Source organism: Orbicella faveolata, unplaced genomic scaffold (genome assembly GCF_042242905.1).
Source record: "Orbicella faveolata isolate gen_17 unplaced genomic scaffold, um_ofav_v1 contig_4, whole genome shotgun sequence".
Taxonomy (NCBI): domain Eukaryota; kingdom Metazoa; phylum Cnidaria; class Anthozoa; order Scleractinia; family Merulinidae; genus Orbicella; species Orbicella faveolata.
In genome coordinates, this window is record NW_028301569.1 from 3,365,623 (window position 1) to 3,387,500 (window position 21,878).

The 21,878-nt window shown below is 37.4% G+C and overlaps 1 protein-coding gene and 1 pseudogene across 3 annotated transcripts; both read left to right on the top strand.

Moving 5' to 3' along the window:
• Positions 1–1,269: 1,269 nt before the first annotated feature.
• LOC110044308 (tyrosine kinase receptor Cad96Ca-like) lies at positions 1,270–15,349 on the top strand. 3 transcript variants are annotated; one of them, XM_089276174.1, is made up of 10 exons: positions 1,270–1,377; positions 4,339–4,529; positions 4,937–5,053; positions 6,219–6,403; positions 7,212–7,331; positions 7,775–7,851; positions 8,669–8,709; positions 11,851–11,947; positions 12,221–12,317; positions 12,626–15,349. In XM_089276174.1, exons 2-10 carry the CDS (start codon positions 4,364–4,366, stop codon positions 12,773–12,775), a joined length of 1,050 nt encoding a protein of 349 aa, XP_089132300.1. In that variant the 5' UTR covers positions 1,270–1,377; positions 4,339–4,363; the 3' UTR covers positions 12,776–15,349. The 3 variants fall into 3 exon arrangements, with proteins under 3 accessions (XP_089132300.1, XP_089132298.1, XP_089132299.1); XM_089276172.1 differs by lacking the exon at positions 1,270–1,377 and adding an exon at positions 1,886–2,381; XM_089276173.1 differs by lacking the exon at positions 1,270–1,377 and adding an exon at positions 2,686–3,434.
• Positions 15,350–18,838: 3,489 nt separating this feature from the next.
• Positions 18,839–20,272, top strand: LOC149100983 (heat shock 70 kDa protein 12A-like; annotated as a pseudogene).
• The last annotated feature ends 1,606 nt before the right edge of the window (positions 20,273–21,878 follow it).

The window sequence follows — 21,878 nt, forward strand, 5'->3', positions numbered from 1 at the left end:
TTAAGAAGATGGCCAAGAGGGACAAGAAGGACTACACTGAAAATCTGGCTGAGAAAGCAGAAGTGGTTACAGCATGGCAAGAACTGAATATGCTATATACCATCGTGAAGACACTCAGAGTTGGATATAACAGTGGAAACATGCCTGGGAAGGATGAAACAGCAGAGTTTTGTCTCGAGTAGAAGACAATCTAAAGAGATGGCAAGAGCATTTCCATGTTATCTAACCCTAACCCTAACCTCAATCATCCTAAACCTGAAAACACAGCCCCAACATCCGAAGCTGCTCAAGACATGGACATAAACACTGAGCTGCAGTCAATCCAGGAAATCAAGGCCATCGGAGAGATGAAGAATGACAAAGCACCTGGATCATGGAGTAGTCGACATCACCACTGAACTACTAAACACAGTAGAATCTCTAATGCCCACCACCTTGCTGAACATTTTCCACGAAAATGGATTTCCAAGAATATGCCTGAAGACTCTAAGACTGCCTTGATGGTGAAGCTGGTGAAAAAGGGAGACCTATCTAATTGTAATAACTGGAGGGGTATAACACTCTTGAGTCCTACAAGCAAAGAAGAACGAAGAAGAACATGCAAAGGGAATTCTTGCAGTGACCACATCTTAATGCTCAGGCAGATCTTGGAACAGGTATCAAAATGGAACAGCACATAACAAGGAAACAAAAAAAGAGTGTTAATGACATCTATGCCAATTTCATAGACTTTGAAAAAGCGTTTGGCATTATTCACAGAGAGATGCTATAGCACATCCTACGACACAAGTTGGCACAGACTTCGCTCATCGAAACAGGTGTCAATCAAGGATGCATACTCTCCTTATTCCTATGAAGCAAAAGATGACAGGGGCATTTGACGGACTTTCTCAAACATGCTCAGTGACCTTCATTATGCAGATGACATTTTCCTCTTAGCCTACCACCACAGCGACATGGAGGCCATGGCCATGGAGCTATCATCTACAGCTGCTATGCTTGATTATCTTATTATTTTTTTAATATGAGTTTAGAGTAATTTTTATCTAGGTATACAATCATACAATGATACACTAAGGCGGCTTATATTAAGGAATCTTGTATTCTGTTTTAAGCTGTCCTCAAGTTCATTGGATTGACTGGTTCAATGTAATTTAATTTGGAATTTGTATTAAAGACTAAAGGTTAAAGATTAAAGATAAACAACACTAAATTAGAAAACTACCAAACGGAAGTTTTGTATAGTCATGCTAAATGTTCCCTACTCAGGTTCTATTGCCAGGCTGGCTCTGGAGTGGTATTATATTGTGGGACCTGTGCTTGGTTGCATTGTCATATTTGCTGTTGGCTGGTACATCTGCAAACGTCGAAGGACAGGTGAAAAGATTTTGCTTAAACTTTGAGCAATAGGTGCAAAAAATATTTACTAAAAATCCACTCACAGCAGGGTAACTTTTCGAATAGTATTTAAAACATCTCACTGTAATTCATTTCTGTAGGTGACCCCGCAATTAAATCCCCAAGCATTCTCTAGAAAGTTAATGTCAAACCTCGTAAGAAGGCTTAACACATGAGTTATTGTGTTTTCAACTAATGCAAAACGTCAGTTCTCATTGAAATATGGATCACTTCGAGTTTGATTTTCTCTCGCGGGGTCAGCTTAAGAGCTTAAGTCTCAATAACTTCTTCTTATAACCTTTAATCAAAGTATTACCATGCTATGAGGATTTTTTGGTAACTTTATTTTTGCCATTATTGTTCGAATTTTCTGGGGAGATCATCTTAAAAGTGTTTATATTAGTCCTCTGTTTTGCTGTGCTAGTCTTGCTAGATTTTTGCTGTGCTAGATTTTGTTTTAAAGAAGAAATAATCCACTTTGGCTCTCTTCTCTACCAATAAGTCACAGATTCATAAGAAATTTAGTTTCAGTGCCATGTAAAACACTTCAGTTGAACTGCTTAGCCCAAGACATAAATTGTTGTCACCTACACTGTAATTTAGCTACACCAAGTAGTGAATGCCAGATTTTAGAACATGTATTTGATAATAGACCATAAAATTATTCGTATTCTCTGTATTGGACTGGAACTATAGCTTGCAACTGAAGCTAATGCGAGGAATCTTTTTAAATCCAAATGACATCAATCTCTTTTTAATGATATTCCCCTGCATTGCAAGCTAGTTCCAGTCCACTACTGAGAATACGAATATGGTCTATTGCTATTTAAGAAGTCCAACATAGCAATTTTTATAGAATTTTTAACACACCTCAGGTCTGGCACATATTACACCTGACATTATTTTTTTGTTTGTGTCTTCTGCACATGTGTAACTTTTGTTATCTTTCGTTGGGAATGTACATTTACAGCTATGGCAAAACTGTAAGTCAAGAATTTTTGTTATAATTTTTTTAACTGTAGGTGGTTACATAACATTTTACATCACTGGTTTTAAACATCCACCGATAACCCCGAGAAAGCTTGGTAAATACATATAGGAGATTCATTAAATGACAGAAAATGTTCAGAAAAAGTGTCACTATCATTGACTGGAAAAACGTTGCAAACTTCAAGTGTGCAACTCTGATTGGGCGCCAACCAGGCATATACTCTCACCTCAGCTGTTGAACGAAACAGAAGGGAGAGTTGAAAGGAAAAGAAAAGAAATGTTTTAGGTGAAAGCAATAAGCCACAAACCTACCAGAGAAGCTTAAAGGGTTATCATGGGGGAGCATTTGCGACAATGTCCAGTCCAGTACCAGGGACATTGGACTGGTAATAATAGAACAATCTGATTGATTAAATTTAGTTATTGCCCCTCTGAAGTAGCCTAGTCATGTAGTAATAGATCGTTTTCACTGTCATGCAATGAAAAAATAAATCGAAACCATCCAATGGAAAAAGCTATGAAATTATGATGTTATAGAAGATAACTAAATAAGACACTTCTCCAAGTTTTAGGCCTGTGCGTTTCCCCAAACCTCAGATATTCGTCGAAATGTTTTGCAGATATTTACAGAGCCCAGTATGAAAACGCCATGTTGGTGTACTTCCGTGGTACACCAATATGGCGGCTGAAAAATAGTGTAAACATCTGGAACTGACTTTGGCGATCTAGGCGACTGATTATCAGTACTGATCAAACAAGCATTTACATAAGCACTTTTCCTAATGCTCTAACTTCTAAAAAGGCTCAAAATCATGGGATAAGTATATATTTTTCGACAAACTCGATCATAACCTTGTGTCACGCACCTCCATAACCCTGAAATTCAAAATGCTCTGGTTTCCAAACGAAGCACGCTATTGAGCTGTAAAATTGTAAACAGATATAAATATACCGTCTCTTATGCCTGATGAGGATAAAAACTTTGTTGGCTCTTTAGTTTTGGATTTTAGAAAGTGATGACGTCACTTGAAAACCATCTATACAAGGTATATTAGTGCCCTGAAGCTTTCAAAGGGGTGTTATCATGAGAAATGCATGGGCAAGTTTTGATCTGAGGTTGAAATCAGTCGAAAACTTATCAAAATTATCTCTCCCTCCTGCTGACAATTTACATTGTAGTTTCTTTTTGGTGTTCAAATGGGCACATTTTATGTATGAGTGAAGGTACTTATTCATAAACCTAGAGGACTGTATTGGTCAAAAATGGAGCAAGATCCTCGTGAATTGTCTTTGAGCATGAGCATTCACGTATGGGCATGTTTTGAAGTACAGGATTTCAACCCTGCAGGCATACAATTTTGGGAAATGTGGCATGAACTTTCTCTGTCTGATCTCCCACTGAAGTCAAGGGGGGTGGGAGGGAAGGAATGAATTATGGACAATAATAACCTTTGTGACTGGGTTTCTTGAAGGAGGATCTGTCTGTAATTGAATAATTAATCTCTTTAATTTTTTTGGTGATGAATGTACACGCGGTGTGTTGCTTTACTTTATTCTGTTATTGCCCAGTCATAGAGGTCAGTAAGTCCAGATATGCAATTTTGATTAAGGCTTATTTTCAGATTCTTTGGCTGAGGGAAGACATACAGTAAGCAAGACCTCTGCATGAACTACACTTTTGAGGAATGCATGTCTTTAGAATACAAACTGATTAAAGAGGCTTTTGGATTATAAATATGATAACAACAGATAAGAGGTGCCCTTTAATTTTTGCAGAATGCTCCTCTTCAACAAAAAGATAGTTTTATAGATTTGTTAGGCTTGTCACATTGTGTTTCAATGTATCACAAAATCACTGACTTATATATAATTAGTTGCAATATTTTTTTTATTATTATTAGTTAGCCCTGCACTGTCATGGTTTTAATAGTGTTGACTTAAATTGTTTAGTCCGGATCAAGAGCAAGCAGTTGAGATGCAGTTGCTAAACGTTGAAGTGGATGAATGGGAGATTGCAGTTGACCGTATAATACTTCAAGAGGTCATTGGCAGGGGGGCATTTGGAGCAGTCTGGAGAGCACTTTTGAGTGAATCAGATGGAAAACCTGGAAATCGGACAGTTGCTGCAAAATCCTTTACACGTAAGATCATGTACAGATGTACTGTAGGAGTAGCAAGACAAATCGAGATGTGTGCTATTGCTATACTAAATACTTGATTGTATTAAATTTATATCTACATTGGTGTAGATATAGTAAATTGAAGTAAAAATAATAGTTATACATTGTTTATGTTTGCTTTTTTGCAACTTGAAGAATATACACATACATACTGTACATTATTTGTTATGTACTAGGTCATTAAATAGGCAGCTAATACATGTAGTTGATGTCGACCTACCAAAGAAAGAGTAATTACACAATTTTGCGAAAGCTTACTTTCTCTATTCATTCTCATTCCATGTTGATGCCGTTCTCTCAGTAGTATAGTATATAGCTACTAGGAATAGTTTATTTGTACCTTATTATGTTGTGGTGTTACACTGTAGCCACTTCTGGCGAAGATGGGAGGAAGTCTCTGATGAGAGAAATTGAGCTGGGAAAGCTTCTTGGAGGAAACCATCAGACAAACATTGTCCAGTTTATTGGCTGTGTTACCACCCAAGGTAAAACGTTGCAATTATTGTGCTTGGTAAATGAATTATGGGAATTATTTCTTGTTTCGCTGCCTTCTTGCATGTCTGAGAGCTCTATTTGATACGTTATGCCTAGGATAAAATGTCTCCATAGGTCTAAGTAGAATGAAGGATGTGACCTGTGGAAATACAAATGAAATGAGGTTGTGATCATCGCAGTTGTTGTCACAATTTAAGCAACTGTAAGTTAAGCCCTACAAAGGGCTTTTGGGCTTCATCAGGATTGGGACCTGTAGCCTGCATTACTGCTGCAGTGCAGAGCTGTGAAGACCCATACATTGGAGCAGACCAGTTTATCTTATCCTGTGAAAGGAAGTGAAATGTAGACTGAATGATGTGAACTGCAGAAATACAATAGAAAATGTAATTTGTGATAATCAGTATTGACATAAATTAATATTTTGCCGACATGAATCTAAGAACTGGGTGCGAGGGTAGTATGCAAAGGCTCATGGGTGGTACATTTGTAAAAAGAGACAGTTGAGAAACTTGTGACATTTTACAGTCAGCCTTGCCACTAGCACTTTCGCATAAGGTTTACTTTTATTGTGAAATTAACGTTATCTGATTTGTTTTTTCATTCTGTTGTTTATATATCAACCTTAAAACCCCAGAGGTGGCACCACTGCATTTGGTCGGGGGTACACGGTCCCTATTTTTCCTAACAAGAGGTTTTGGGGTTTACGTGTCCAGCTTTGGCGCATGTGGGACATTACTTGATGTATCGTTTATCCACTTAGTTGTAAGCTTATATTCACAATTAAAACATATCTTGGGCCTGGCTGACCAACGCACCTGGCTGACCAACGCACCCATGCCTCAACCTTTGAGTGTGTTTGGTTGTGTAGTGAAGGCACAATTAAAATGTGATCATAGTTATTGTAATTTAAGCAGAAGACTTCTTAACCTGTAAAAGGAAATGAAACTTTGTCAACGTTGACATTGCATGCCCAACATTGTCAAATAAGACACAACAAGTGCTCAACAACACAGAGCAGACCTGGACCACGCAATCCTGTGTCCTGTATAGTAATTGTTAGGCAAGCACATTTATCAAATTTCACAGTAATATAGAGCACCTCAAAAGGTGAGTTGACTGTACATACTATTCTTGAACATGCTCTCATGCTCTTAGTTCATCCAATCATGGTCATGGAGTACTTGGTGCGCGGTGACTTGCTGGGTTATCTGAGGAAAAGCCGTGGAATCCATGATAAGTATCATCTTGGACAGGGAAGTGTTTCAGAACTGCAAATATATGACCTAGTGTTGTTTTCCAGACAACTTGCTGCTGGTATGGTGTTTCTTGGATCCCGAGGGGTAAGTAACCATCTCAAAAAAATAGGATTGCAACAAAATTCTACAAGCTAACACATAAACACTCACAAAAAAATTCATACTCGTCCTGTATTGTATTACAAACTCTAAATCTCCAGGTGGTAGTATGTTGGTGTTAAGTCATTTTTTAAGCATATTTTCATTGAATAGGTTTTCTTCTTTACATAGTGTTAGGTCTGTGCTTGAGCCTATTGACTCCATCAGGCCAGGGCTTATCTCTCTTTTCAGTAGCATGAAGGGACTATGAATATTTCCACTCTCCCCGCCCCCCTTCTAGATGGTATGCAAGTCCATCGCAGGGCCACCCCCAGCATTAAATTTGCTGCTACCCATTTTATGGACCTGGGTGAGGGAGGCACTGTGAGAGTAAAGTACGTTGCCCAAATGCACTCCTGAATGTTCCCAGTGCGGGCTCGATTCCTGACTGTTTGATCTGGAGTCCAATGCAGTAACCCGCTCTTGATGATATGTACTTTGGGAGTGAAAATACTACTCTGTTATTACTCGTGCATTGTAAGGCCTAGTGTTGTGAAGCACCTGCAATCAATTTTTAACAAAAAATTGTAGCTTTTGGAATTTGTTTAGTGTTTGAATCCTCTCCTATCCTTGGATTGCAATATAGCACTGACTTATTTGCAATGGTCAAAATGGAAGGCCCCTGGTTTCAAAAAACTAGGAAAGGGTGTTGGCTTCTAGTCAAATTTATGTTTTTCCTTCCAGAATTACAACTAAGTGATACTTTTTGAAAAGTGTTAACATATTCAAAACGTAAAATAATGACGTTTTGTAGATAATCCATCGAGACCTGGCAGCTCGTAATGTTCTTCTTGATGACAACTTTGTTTGCAAAGTTACCGACTTTGGTCTGGCTTATCAAAATTTCAAGTATGGCCATGGCAATGCTAAAAAGGTATTTCACTTTACAATTTTACACACCCAAGACAAAATTAACACACCAATACTGGCCGCAAGGGAATCACTCAGGGTGACTCAAAACTGTTTCCAAGGTTTTTCGGCATTTTCTTTATTGAATCAATACTATCACTCTTTTTACTTGACAGTATAATTTTGACATCAACCAAAGTCTCAATCATTATTAAACAAGTTATTAATAGTTCATGTAAGTTATATTCCTTTTCCTGATGCAAAAGTTTACCATAGCAATACTACAGGCGATCCAAAACGTGCTTAAATTTCGCTTCAAGTACTCACAATTCATTTTGCCAAGTTTAAAGAAAGTGTTGCAGGCTCTTCAGATCCAACTTGATTTTTTAAATGTTCATTTAGTTAAACAAAATTCAAATGAAACATTCCAGTGTCAACTTACAAGCTTTACATTGTTTGTATTTACAGGGCTGTATACCAATCAAATGGACGGCACCCGAAATTCTCTCAGGAAGTTTTGCCGAGCTCTCAACCCAGAGTGATGTGTATGTACAATACAAATTCTTTTGGTTGTGTTAAGGCTCTGTTAAACAAGGCCATTTTTCTTGTAACTTAATTATCTTGAAGTTTTGTGGCGCCGTTGCAAAACAAGTTGCACAAGACATTGCCTAGTTTTACATTTACTGAATATATTGAACAATGCGGCAAAAACTAGAACTTTATTCTATTTTGTCCAAGGGTTTTTGCAACAAAGACTGAGAGACATGTTCATTTCGGGAATTATACACTAAGTAATTTTTCGTGCAACTCCTACCGGAACTGTTCCGATCAACAAGAATTAGTAGTCAGACAAGCTGTGCGAAGAATTGCCTAATGTAACAGTGCTATTAATCTCATTGTTTTTGTCTAAAGGAAAGTTAAAACAAGTAGCTAACTTTCAGAAATACTGCTTTTTTTGCTGGTCATTGTTGCAACACATTCTGGCTGGGTTCTCGAGGATTTGGCAGACATACTAGATGAGACAGTCAACTATTAATACAATAAGCAGTAAAGTTAATTATTATTCAGTTGTAAAAAGACTCATGCCAAATTTCAAATTGGTCGACTAGGCATTTCATCATTGGGTTTGCTATGAATGGAATAAATCTAGCAGAATTTGGAAAGAGTAGGAGAAAAGAAAGCCATAATTTTGTCATAATTTTGCATTTTGTTCTTCAATCTGTAGAATTCTAGTATACTCTCTCGCCTGATCTTTAATGATCTTTAAAGCAGTAATTATCTTTCTATTACATTCCTTGTAGTTTTTCCTTGAAAATAGTACATTAGCTTAACCCAACTGTGATCTATTTTACTAATTTACAGGTGGTCTTATGGAATTGTCTTGTATGAGATCTTCACCATCGGTAAGTTTCAACATTTGATGAGTAATGACAGCAATGAAAAACAAAACAAAACAGAACAAAAACTAAAATCATGCAGTGTCAAACTACTAGCCAGCAGATCACAGCGCAATTACATACATGTACTTAAATACGATTATCATCATCATCATCATCATCATTATTATTATTATTATTATTATCGTTGTTACTACTAGTAATAGTAATTTGACCGAGTGGAGTGCAATTCGTATAGGAAATTGATCTGTTCGAGAAACAATAAGGGATTGATTATTCGCGTGAACAGATCGGACTTTTTGGTAATTTCCGCAAGTGGCTGCCGCAGCCACGAGTGGAAATTAGAAAAAGTCCGATCTGTTCACAAGTACAATTAATCCCTTATTGTTTCGAGAAAAAAGATCAATTTCCTTTTAATAATACGGCAACCGTAAATACAAGCTTCTATCTGACGTCTTTTCGTTATAGAGGGTTGCGAAAATGAAGCCACGCTGTGATTGAATATTTTAGTTTTGTAACTTTGTTTTCTGAACACTTTTCGCCAAACTTCTCCGTAACATAATTTCTTTCTTTCGCAAACGAGCCACAAAGACGAGCATGTCCCAAGTTTGCAACATGAAGTTGAATTTTATTGGCTTGAGAGCTGTCAAAACTCTGAACGCGTGAGCGACTTTTTGGCAAATGACCTACAGGAAAGGAAGTGCACGTCGAAATGGTAAAAGCATTATTTTACCGACAAAACTTACATGAAAACGTATTTTTGGTCTTTTTGCTTACCGCTGCTTCTTCATAAGAAGCTTTTTGTTTGTCTGAGACGGAAAACGCGGAAGTTTTGTCTGACTCCATTGCTCAAATGTGACCGATACAATCAAAATTTAATTGCTCAGCTATCGATACAATTTGGGATAAATTGGTCCGCTTCCAACCAATCAGAAGCCGGTATTTACGGTAGCAGTATTATTAATAAAGGAAGTAATCGCGTGAGTAACTTGAAAATCAGACGAACGCGAAGCGCAAGGCCGATTTGAAATTACGAGCACAATTACTCCCTGAATTGTACGACACAAGGTCCAATTACTAATTAATCGTATCTATAACAAATTTATGGAGAAAAAATGTCTTTTGAGAACTTCGTTTCAGCGAAGACCACTGTAGCACTTTTCATAAGCTCTGAAAACTGTAGAAAACAGTGCAAAGGAAGCCATTAAAGCGCGCAATTGACCTACGAATAACATGGGTGTCCAATTACAGGTATCCGATTACAAAAAGTGCAAATTGGATACCTGTAATTGGACACCGACTTCATCGCACGCTGATTACATGACAATTAGGCACGCGGAGAACCAATCACCATCGAGAATTTTGTTATAGATATGATTATTATTAGCAGTATTATTATCTTTTATTGTTCCTTTGAAAAAAGGTCGTTTTACTTCGTTGGACTTTGTTACGTTCGTGTGCTGCCTTAAAACTCTCAGATTTCCTAGGCACCTTCATGCACTATCCAGACAGTTCCTAACGATGGATAATAAAGGAGAAAACTGTTCCTCCCAAAATTCTTTTTTTGTTCGTTTGATTGTGGGAAGAGGGTCTGCACTCAGATTCGGTAAAAGTGGAAAAAGGAACTAATCTCTCGTTCATGCCTAGCTTAACCTTAAAGTATTTAATAACTTATCTTCATTTATAAAAAGCTAAAAACCAAAATAAAAAATTAATATTATAATCGTATCTATAACAAAGTTCTCGATCATGACTGTTCTCAGTACGCCTATTTGACGCGTAATCAGCGTGCGATCACATGGGTGTCCAATTACGGGTGTCCAATTTGAACTTTTTGTAATTGGATACCCACGTGATTCGCACGTCAATTATGTGCGCTTTAATGGCTTCCTTTGCAATGTTTCCGACAGTTTTCAAAACTTATGAAAAGCGCTACAGACGTTTTCGTTCAAAAGAAGTTCTCATGAGACATTTTTAATTCCGAAATTTGTTATAGATACGATCAAATAGTAATTGGACCTCGTGTAGTACAATTCAGGGAGTAATCGTGCTCGTAATTTCAAACCAGCTTCGCGCTTCACGCTCGTCTGATTTTAAAATTACTCGAGCGATTACTCTCTGAATTGTGCTCGACGCGGTCCAATTACTATTACTTATTATTATCATTATCATCACTATTAAAGAGAAGTGGTTTTTTAAAACATTTAACGATAAAAAATTGCGATAAAACATTTCGTAAAAGCATATTAAAAGTTTGTTGATGACGTTTCAACGTTTTGCTAACGTCACTATCAAGTCAGAGTAAATGATAAAAAGTGTTTGAATACTAAAAATACAATAGGTGATTGGAATGTTCTTTTAAACAGAGCGTTTTGCACAAATGGAATCAGTCTGCGTGTTGAGACTAGGATTGCGCTCCTTGATGAAAAGCATCTCGTAGACAAGACGATCAAATTTTCCTTGGCACTTTCTTAGAATGCAAAATTTGCTTTCTTTGAGGAGGCTTGTATCCCCATGGGCTGTCGAAAAATGTTTACTGATCGCAGAGTTGTTATGTTGAACAATACGTTGGTGGAGATTTCGAGCTGCAAAGCCGACATTGTCTGAATCACACAGATCACATGTAAAAGAGTAAACAACGCATTGTTGATTTACGACTGGAGGCTTGATTTCTCTGGGCTTGATACAAGCCTCCTCAAAGAAAGGCAAGTCCGCATTCTAAAAAAGTGCTAAAGAAAATTTGATTGTCTTGTCTATGAGATGCTTTTCATCAAGGAGCGTAATTCTAGTCTCAACACGCAGACTGATTCCAATCGTGCAAAACTCTTTGTTTAAAAGAACATTCCATCATCTATTGTACTTTTAGTATTTAAACATTATTTATCATTTACTCTTTGACTTGATAATGACGTTAGCAAAACGTCGAAACGTCGTCAACAAACTTTTAATATGCTTTTACGAAATGTTTTATCGCAATTTTTTATCGTTCAATTATCATTATTATCATTATTATCATTATTATCATTATTATCATTATTATCATTATTATCATTATTACATTGATGGATAAATTGATCTAATACGAAAGAGTTTTTTTCTTTAAATCAACTTGTAACAAAGTTACAACACACCTGTATTCCTTAACAGGAGGAATTCCATACCCAGGATGGTCAGAAGGCAGAGTGGTTCAAGCAGTCCTGGATGGATATCGAATGCCAAAACCTGACCACATTGACGACCAGTTGTAAGTTTATTTACAACTTTTACATTTTTGTTTTCTTTTTACAATTTTTACCTTAAGTTATATTAAAGTACGTTGCAAATGTTAAATGCGTTAATGAGAACTTTTTTGTGATATCTGAGAATCTGACTAGTTTTGATTATAATGTTATGTGGCAGAAATAACTCAAAGCTGAATTTTTTTTGACGTAGTAAATGCGTCTTGAAAATTAATTTATTAAAACATCTATTAAATAAGACTTGTAATGTTTACAAATTTTAATTTGTATATTTTTAGGTATGATGTAATGACAAGGTGCTGGAACTTAAACCCTGAATTCCGTCCTCCTTTTGAAAACCTACGAAAAAGAATGGATACATACCTTCGTGAGGAGGTTTGTAGTGATGAGACAATTAATAATCGAGGTTAACAGAATTCAATGGACTTGTTTAAAGACCATGAGATTATAATTATAGAATTACGCAGCTGTATTCTCTAACTAAAAAAAAAAAATCGAAAAAACTAAAAGTTCGATTGTCTGCCTCTCTATCATATTTGAAGGCAAGAATTTACCTACTGCAAACATGCCGCATCTTACCCAGAGAACTTTTTAATCACTATGTCCCATCCTGGTTATTCTGTGTTAATACTTACTATTTTAAACTTTTTGTAATACTAATTTCTCTTTATTATTCCTTGCAGACATACACGGAACTGCTCAACATGGGGAAATATGACAGCGTGCAATACTCCAAGGTTGAAGATCTTGGAGGTCAAGATGAACCGGCAACTGAGCAAGTCAAGACGAGCACCACTGGAAAGAAATTGGGAAAGTGGTCAAGTGTTCGTTAAATGAAAGTAAATATATGACATAATGGTTGCTATTATGTTTTGAAGCACAGCAATATAGTGTAGTGTGTGTTTTGTTCGGGATGAAGTAGTATTTTTATTTACCAAACTGTAACCTTGAAAAACCGTCACCAAGTAAGATATAATGATTTAATTTGTAAGCTTTTTTTGAAAAATTAATTTTAAATCTGGCATTTTCCTTTTAAGCAGTAAAGAAAATATTTATTACAAATGTTACTGGATAGTAGTCAAACAAATCTGAAGCAGACCTTGTGAAATTGTTCTTTGTTTTGGAGCTACTTAGTTCTGTAATCGCTTTAAACCTTTTGCTTTTTTTTGTTGTTGTTGTGGTTTTTGAGTTGTACAAATTTCTGCACCGAAAATGAAACGAAATTTGCAATGATTTCAGCTTGTTTGGAAATGAAGCAGCTCAAGTTAGCTAGTCAGAATAATATGAGAACTTTCCCTTTAAATGCTACATGAACAAAACGAAGTAACTAAGTAATAGTCGTAAACAGCCTTTGTGGAAGTAGACAGCCTCCATTACCTTTGAAATAATGTTAAGTTTACAAAAGATATTCGTTACAGTAACTTTTTTTCTCTGAAGAATTCTCTGATCAGTTCATTAATTTGATCAATTTAGAATAGTATGAGATAGACTCTTCTAAAAGGGCTGACTGTTTATTTAACCTTGTGCCGATGTATGCACGGAAAAAAAATTGGCAACATTTACCTATTTAACTATTTACGTACAAAGTTAAACATGTAAACGTTATAACATGTGAAGGTCTCAAGTTAGGTTACATAATAAACTGCCTTTGGTACTATTTTACCATTGGTATCCATCATCACTGGACTTACTTATTCATTCTCTTTTTTGTTATAACGCCAGATTGCTTGTTTACCGTATAGTTGATTTAAGTGCGATCACGTTGGTTTGCTTTAGTAGATACGAGCTAAAATTTCATAACTGATCAAGTCAGAACAAGGAAAGTGTATAATTAAATAGTGTGGTGAGTTTTTATAAAGCAACTCACTGTTTTAGTGACAATTCGTTGATATGTCAGTAGTAATGTTAACCGTAGTTTGCTTTAGTAAATACGAGTTAAATTTCATTAACTGATCAAGTCAGAACAAGGATAATATTTCATAAATAGTTTGCAGAGTTTTTATAAAGCAACTCGTTGTTTTAGTGACACTTCGTTGATATGTCAGTAGTAATATTAGCTGCAGCTTGTTTAGTAAATACGAGTTAAATTTCGTAACTGATCAAGTCAGAACAAGGAAAATATTTCATAATTAGTTTGCAGAGTTTTTATAAAGCAACTCGCTGTTTTAGTGACACTTCGTTGATATGTCAGTAGTAATATTAACTGCAGTCTGCTTTAGTAAATACGAGTTAAAATTTCAATAACTGATCAAGTCAGAACAAGGATAATATTTCATGAATAGTTTGTAGAGCTTTTGTACAGCAACTCGCTGTTTCAGTGGCACTTCGTTGATATGTCAGTAGTATTATTAACTGCAGTTTGCTTTAGTAAATACGAGTTAATTTTCAATAACTGATCAAGTCAGAACAAGGATAATATTTCATAAATAGTTTGTTGAGTTTTTATAACGCAACTCGCTGTTTCAGTGACACTTCGTTGATATGTCAGTAGTAATATTAACTGCAGCTTGCTTTAGTAATTACGAGGTAAAATTCATTGACAGATCAAGCTAGAACAAGAAAAAAAATATTTCATAACTAGTTTGCAGAGTTTTAATAAAGCAACTTGCTGTTTTAGCAACACCTCGTTGATATATCAGAGTAATATTAGCTGCAGTTTGCAGTTCAATTTTCATTATTACCAGCTGATTAAGTCAGAACAAGGAAGATATTTCATATAGTTTTTATAGGTTGTTATATAACTTGAGGTTTTAGTAAAACTCACTTAATATATCAGCAACAAGTAAGAATATATTATTTATGTGGTCAACACAATTCATGACTACTGAAGAAAATATTTAGTACAGCAGTTAGTACAGTATTTTCACGTTGTTATTTAATGATACTATCCGTATCTGCCTTGTTCAATCAACATGTTCTTATTGATATGAGTATGGTATTACTCGTTTGTCGCACATTAAAGTGCTTTGTTTCTGATATTAAGACCTATTAACCATTTTGCTGTAATTCGATAACGATTTATGTTAACTGCTCTTTCTTAAACAGAGGAATACCTCTTTATAGAGTGTTATTTAAGTTAAAATAGCTATTTTAGTAACGGAGTTTAATGTGCAGAAGAAAAACACTTGTTGACAGTGCACGTAACAACTTAACCACTTGAGAGAGATTTACTTACCATCAGCAACAAAATTTCATTTCACCCCAGAGTCAAAATGAAAGAAGAATTCACCAGTGATATTTGAAAGCAAGCATGATGGGGGTGCTGGCTAGCCGAAATAACCTCATAGTCGAGGGGCACTAGAATCTGAAGAGGTGTTTTGAATTGCACAACTATCCTTAAGTAATATTTGATTCTTGTTAAACACTCTATATAACAGCTCGAATAAAAACGTAAAACTAAAAGCTAACTTTGTGTACAGATATTTTGCGGTACAGATTCATTGTCGTTCCCATGGGTCCCCTGTGGAAAACTTCAATTGACTAGCAATTGTTATTGGCTTCAGGTCAAGAGGACTTGTACTAAAATAGCCGGACTTTGTGCATTAATGAACCTAAAACTTCAGTTTGAAAATATCGTGTGCCCGACCTAGAATAGGCCCTTTTACAGTTGTGTGTTTAGTTACCTGGCCTATGAATGCAAGCGAGGCTGGAGGTGACCTTGCTTTGATACAAACCTCTCGCCTCTCCTCATTTAATGCCAACTATTTAGCATTTGACCAACTTGATTTACACAACAAAATCAGTGAGGTCATTATCAAAACAAGGTCACCTCCAGCCTCGCTGCCATTCAGAGGCCAGGTCACTGAGCAGACAGCTGTAAAATGGTCTATTCTCCCGCGGGGTACGATGTATTTCCCATCAAAATCAAAATCGAACCAACGGGTGTTGGAGAAAAAGGTGTACACCTGCTGTCCAAAAGGAGCAAATATAGAACACACCTTATAAACTAATGATGGTAGAAAGAAAGCCGGTAACCCAGAACACGTTAAAGAAATCGATAGTAATTCCAAAGAAAAGCTCGAAACTGTTTCAAGTTTCCATATAGTTGCTGTAGTTAATGAAACACTTTTTTCAAGATCTCCCAAATGTATCACAAGTAACATTCGGTAGTGATAGGTTACAGAAGATATTAATGCAATGTCCAGGATCAGTTTGTTTCACAGAAACATTGCACTTGGCCCAGAATATGCATTTACTTGTTGTTGATCAGTTGTGGTACAAGTCCTCTGTGGTGAAATGCTCACAAGATGCGGTCAAGTCCTGCCTTACTGGTTTTAAAAGTGTTAATGACTCTGAATGGATTTGTATAACTTGTGATTCAAATCTGAAGAAAGGCAGGTTGCCCAGCTGTTCTAAAGCCAATAAAATGGAGTTTCCTGACAAGCCTGAAGTATTAAATTTGACATCTTTAGAAGAGTGACTAATATCACCACGTATACCTTTTATGCAACTCCGTGAACTATCTAGAGGAGTTCAATTGTCTATTCATGGAAACATTGCAGATGTCCCAAGTGATGTCAATTCCACTGTACATTGTCTCCCAAGGCCACTAAATGAATCACAAACTATTCCTATAAAATTTAAAAGGCGTCTCAGTTATAAGCACCATTATAAGTTTCAGAATGTTAGAACTAAGAGAGTATTAGATGCAGCCAAATATCTTGTAGACACAAGTGAGACCCTGTTGGGGATAAATTCTGACAAGCGACATGGCCTTGAAACGGCGACATGAGAGCGATGAATTGGCGACGAACGACATACTACTCCAGCGAAATAGGGAAAACGACACCAATGGCAAGATAGACCGACAACGAATTTCGGAACTAAGAATGCAGTGATTGTTTTAAACGTCTGAGTCGAAGTAAAGACGCATTTCCAGAGTTTTAAATGTGTTTTCCTCTCTCACGTGCGATGTCGATTGGTCGTGAAACCCAGGCTTTCTTATATATGATAAAACGTCCAACGTTGAATAAATCGAGTCCGTCATTGCTGAGTATTTTTCTCACTCTCAGCTGAGTGAGCAGTGCCCTAAAACCCCTAAAGACACGTTTAAGGAAAAAGGAAAGAGATCTTCGAAAGGATGCTTCATATTTTTATCAGTGGGTCACCAGTAAAAGAATATGAAGTTGTATTATCAACAAATGGCATTATGGAAGGAAAAGAGAGACAGGGGGAAAGCTGGCAAGGTCTTCTCGTCTTCAGCAGAAAGTAAGGGTTACGCCAAATTCTTAGGAAGATTATAGATAGGAGAGATTATCTGACTGAGGCCGTTGAGATTTTGAGTTAAAGAACGGTTGTTAAACATAAACATGGTAAAAATAGTCATAGGTTCGACTGTACTTTAGGTCCAAATAGTGACTGGAAAAAGGCTGAAAATAGCAATACACCGATTCCAGAAAAAAAACCGGAAGTTGCATGCAAGCGAGGCTTAATAACCCTCGAGCTTTCAAAATGGCGGACGAAATGTTGGGGAAGAACGAAAAAATCCGAATGTATGTAGCTTAGAGCTACTTGTCTGGAGCAAATGTGGTAAGGAAAAGGAAAAGAGTTGGACACAAGTGTTGTGCGGCTGCAAACTCTAATAATCGAAGCAAAAACCGACCTGATTTATCATTTCCACGACTGAGATTCCTTCGGACAAGCCAGATAAACAAAGGATGAAAAAGTGGGAAATACTTATGAAAAGGGGAGATGCCTATTTTACCTCGGTAGGAAATAATTTCTGTTGTTCCGAGCACTTCTTACCAAGTGATTTTAAACTGAGTACACTTATTGAAACTGGGAGCCGTACCCTCGGTTTTCCCCTGCACAAAAGTTGATGAGGAATCTCTGTGTAGATCGACAAGATGCGAGGCATCTGAGTCTGGCAAAGAAAAAGTGAATACCCATCAGCTTCAATCAACTTAGGAATTAATCAGCTTTCATGCCTCTGAGGTAGACAAAAAAAGTTTCCAAAAAAACAGTGCTGAATATGGAAGGACATTAGTGATTTAAATACAGCCATTGATGAATTTTGAATCTTTTTTTACTCGCTTAATATTTCAGCAAGAACTGGCTTTTAGGTTTAGCAGCAAATATTACTATTCAACATGTCATTTGATTTGGTTTGAATTTTTAAGTAACTACATTGAGGATCGGAAGGGTGGTGACCTGCTGGTTAATGCGAACGACTCCGGATCGAGCAGTCCGGGTTCGAGTCCTGTTTGAAGATATTGTGTTGTGTTTTTGGGCAACACACTTGACTATTTCAGTGCCTTTCTGCCTCCAAATGTGTAAATCAGTACCGGCGAATTTAATGCTGGTGGTAACCTTGCGATGGACTAGCGTCCCGTCCCCGTCTGGGAGGAAGTAGAAATACCCCTATTCGCTTCATGCTTCAGAAACCAGAGATAAGCGCCGACTTGGCTCGTATGCAGACCTTATCTACCTCTGCATTCAGAACTTATTTCTGAACCTAAGTAGGCCGATTGATTCGCAACATTTACAACGGTCGAGAAAGAAGACAGATGGCTGACTTATTATGTAATAAGATAAAAGCATTCGAAAAAAGAATACAACCAAAAAACTTATATGCACATGACACCGGCTTTGGTGCCAAAAGATATTAATTTCATTGCATTTCGGTTTCATTACATTTCAGATAGCATTGCAATCCGATTTTATTTCAGCCAGATTTAATTTTCCTCCTTTTTTTTTTGTTAATGTATCATTGCTTCCTTGAGTTTGTTGTTGGTTCTCGCCTGGCTCCAAGGGTTTTTTTCCCGATCACTCCGGTTTCCCTCCATCCTGAAAATCCGGCATTGCCAAATTCCAATTTGATCAGGTTAGAGGACCTTCATGAAAACTAGCTGTGGCTGATTTGGCTTCCTCTCTAAATATTATAATTTATTTATTTATGTTTATTTTTTCTAGCAGGAACTCTTGACGTATCAGCACATCACATTCAGGAAAACGGAGCACTTAGAGAGATTTTCAAAGCCACCGGCGGTAGTTATGGCGGACAGAATGTCAACAGGCAGTTCAGAAACGTTCTTGAATCAATTTTTACCCAAACGTTTATCGAGAATTATGCCCGTCAGAATCCGTCGATTGGTTTTGCCTCTTGGAAAATTTAGAATGGAAGAAACGCTTGAAGCGACTGTTGGAGGGACAAACGACAAGAGTTTTGGTTACCTAATAGTTTTACACACAAATTTCCGAGCAGCGAGGGTTTAGCTATAAAAAAGTTGTGATCCAACAGCAATACAGCCTGGACCCAAATCGAAGTCCTCCGTAACGAGTACCTTTGTCTTGCGCCAAGAGTCACGAGGCAGCTTTTTAGTCCAGCCTTGGATGGCGTCATTTCGCATTTCTCCAACCTATTCGCCTGACCAGAATTGTCCAGAGTCAACTACGTCTTTCACGTAGGAGGTTTCGCTGACTCGGTAATTCTTCAGGAAAGGATCAAGATTCATTTTGGTAGCACTTACCGCATAGTAGTGCCGCGCAACGCTGCTATCACGCAGTTGATCAAAGAGTAGTGATGCAGAAACCTGACCCGCTTGAATCTCGAATAATGACTTTGACCTACGGTATCCGTGTACACGAGTGGTTTTTAGATGGGCTGCATCCGGAATCGAAGAAAGAAGTCATAGCAGGAATCCCACGCTGTAAAGATGTCTTCCTCAAATTCGTCAAAGTCAATGAAGTCGTTAAAGTCGGAGTAAAGCATAGATTCCCCAGCTTTGCTTCTTTAACAGGCGAACAAAGACACGGAAAAATTGATTTTTTCCAATCAGGACGTTCAGATGAGGAGTTTGTCACCGATTCTGGTGTGGAAAAGACTCCTGGTCGAGAATTGGTACTTGAGACACCAGAAGCTTGGAAAATCGGGGACATCGAAATCAATTTGTACTTTGGAGGAACAGAAATAAAGGTGACCGTGGTAAATCTTACAAGTAGCACACAGTTTACAGCTGAATTTGAATATCTGCAGCCTAAGAAATAAGGTGGACGAGCTTCGACTGTTCTGCGAAACACACAAACCTCATGTGCTATCGATAAACGAAACATGGTTGGATGAGTCATTTTCAGACGAAGAAATTTGGCTTCCAGGCTTCAATTTACTGAGGAAAGATAGAAATTGCCATGGGGGTGGATTAGCAGTTTACATCGCTGAACACCTGAGCTTCAATCGACTGGACGAAGCAAATCCCGAACTAATGTGTGCAGATTTAGAAGCAATTTGGTTTGAATTGTCTCAACCGAAATCAAAGAAGCTGTTGGTTGGCTCTATTTACAGATCACCAAATTCGGATATTTCCGCTTTTAATTCGAGTTTGGAGAAGACCCTAAACAACTTTAAGAGTATCGGTGCGGAAACGGTACTCATGGGGGACTTAAATGTTGATTTCTCCAAATCAACAACATCTTATAAACACCTTCAACAGATAACCAAGTCATTTTGCCTAAAACAGTTAATCAAAGGATTTACAAGAGTAACGCAGCACACCAGAACTTTAATTGATTTATTTTTCACCTCAAGGCCAGAACTTTATTTCGCCGGTGTTGTACCAGTTGGTTTTTCTGACCATAGTGCTATTTTTGGAGTAAGAAAGCTACACAGGATGAAACGCCCTCCACCAAAAATTATTGAAACGAGAAATTATAAACATTATAATCCAGCATTGTTCCGTGACGACCTAAAACACATCCCATGGGAAATCATCGAACTCGAAGAAACACCAGAGGGTAGTTGGAACGCCTTTAAAGACCTTTTTCTAACAGCTGCCGACAAACACGCACCCATTGTTACGCGTCGCGCCCGTGGATATTCAGTGCCGTGGTTAACAAGCGATCTAAAGAAACTTATGCAAGAGCGTGATTACCACCACAAAAAGGCCCTAAGTACAAACAAAGAACAACATTGGAGCAATTATAAGCGGTTACGCAACACCATAAACACAAGAATGCGTAAAGAAAAAATTGACTATTATGCAAATCAACTGGCGGATGAAAAAGACCCAAAGGTGATGTGGCGAACTTTGCATAAAATCGTCCCCCAAAAAATCAAATCAGTACCTTCAAGCAGTGATGGTCTTACAGCCTCAAGATTCAATGGCTTTTTTACATCGATCGCAAACTCTCTGAGCAGCCATTTTGAACGTTGTACTCTGCCAAAAGTTATGTCAACTAGAGTTGAACAAGACTTTGTCCTTGAAGAGGTGTCATCCGGATTTGTTCAAAAAGAATTGCTCAAAATGAAGTCAACTAAAGCTACTGGCCTCGATGGAATTCCTGCTCGATTACTGAAAGATGCAGCAAATGAAATATCTAGACCAGTCGCCTACCTCATAAATTTAACAATTTCTACCTGTATGATACCATCTGAATGGACAACTGCGAAGGTAACTCCAATATACAAATCGGGCGATAAGAGCGACCCAAATAATTATCGTCCGATTTCAGTCCTTCCGTTGATTTCTAAAGTAATGGAACGAGCAATTCAATCACAGCTTGTAGCATTTCTAATCAGAAACCATTCCTTGTCAGTGCATCAATCAGGATTCCGTAAGAAACACTCCACTGAAACAGCCACTGTACACTTTGTTGATCACATTTTAGAACAAATGGATAAACAGATGATTACCGGGTCTATTTTTATAGACCTAAAAAAAGCGTTCGATCTCGTTGACCACCTCTGCCTGCTCCACAAACTAGAACATTATGGAATTAGAGGGAAAAGTTTGAAATGCTTCGAAGACTACCTTACAGCTCGATCCCAGAAGGTCAAATACAACCAAGACGAATCATCGAGCTTAACTATTAGTTATGGGGTTCCCCAAGGATCCATACTGGGCCCGATACTATTTGTGATATACATCAATGATCTCCCGCAAAGTCTACTGAAGTCACAAATAGGCATGTATGCCGACGATACTGTTATATATTTCTCTG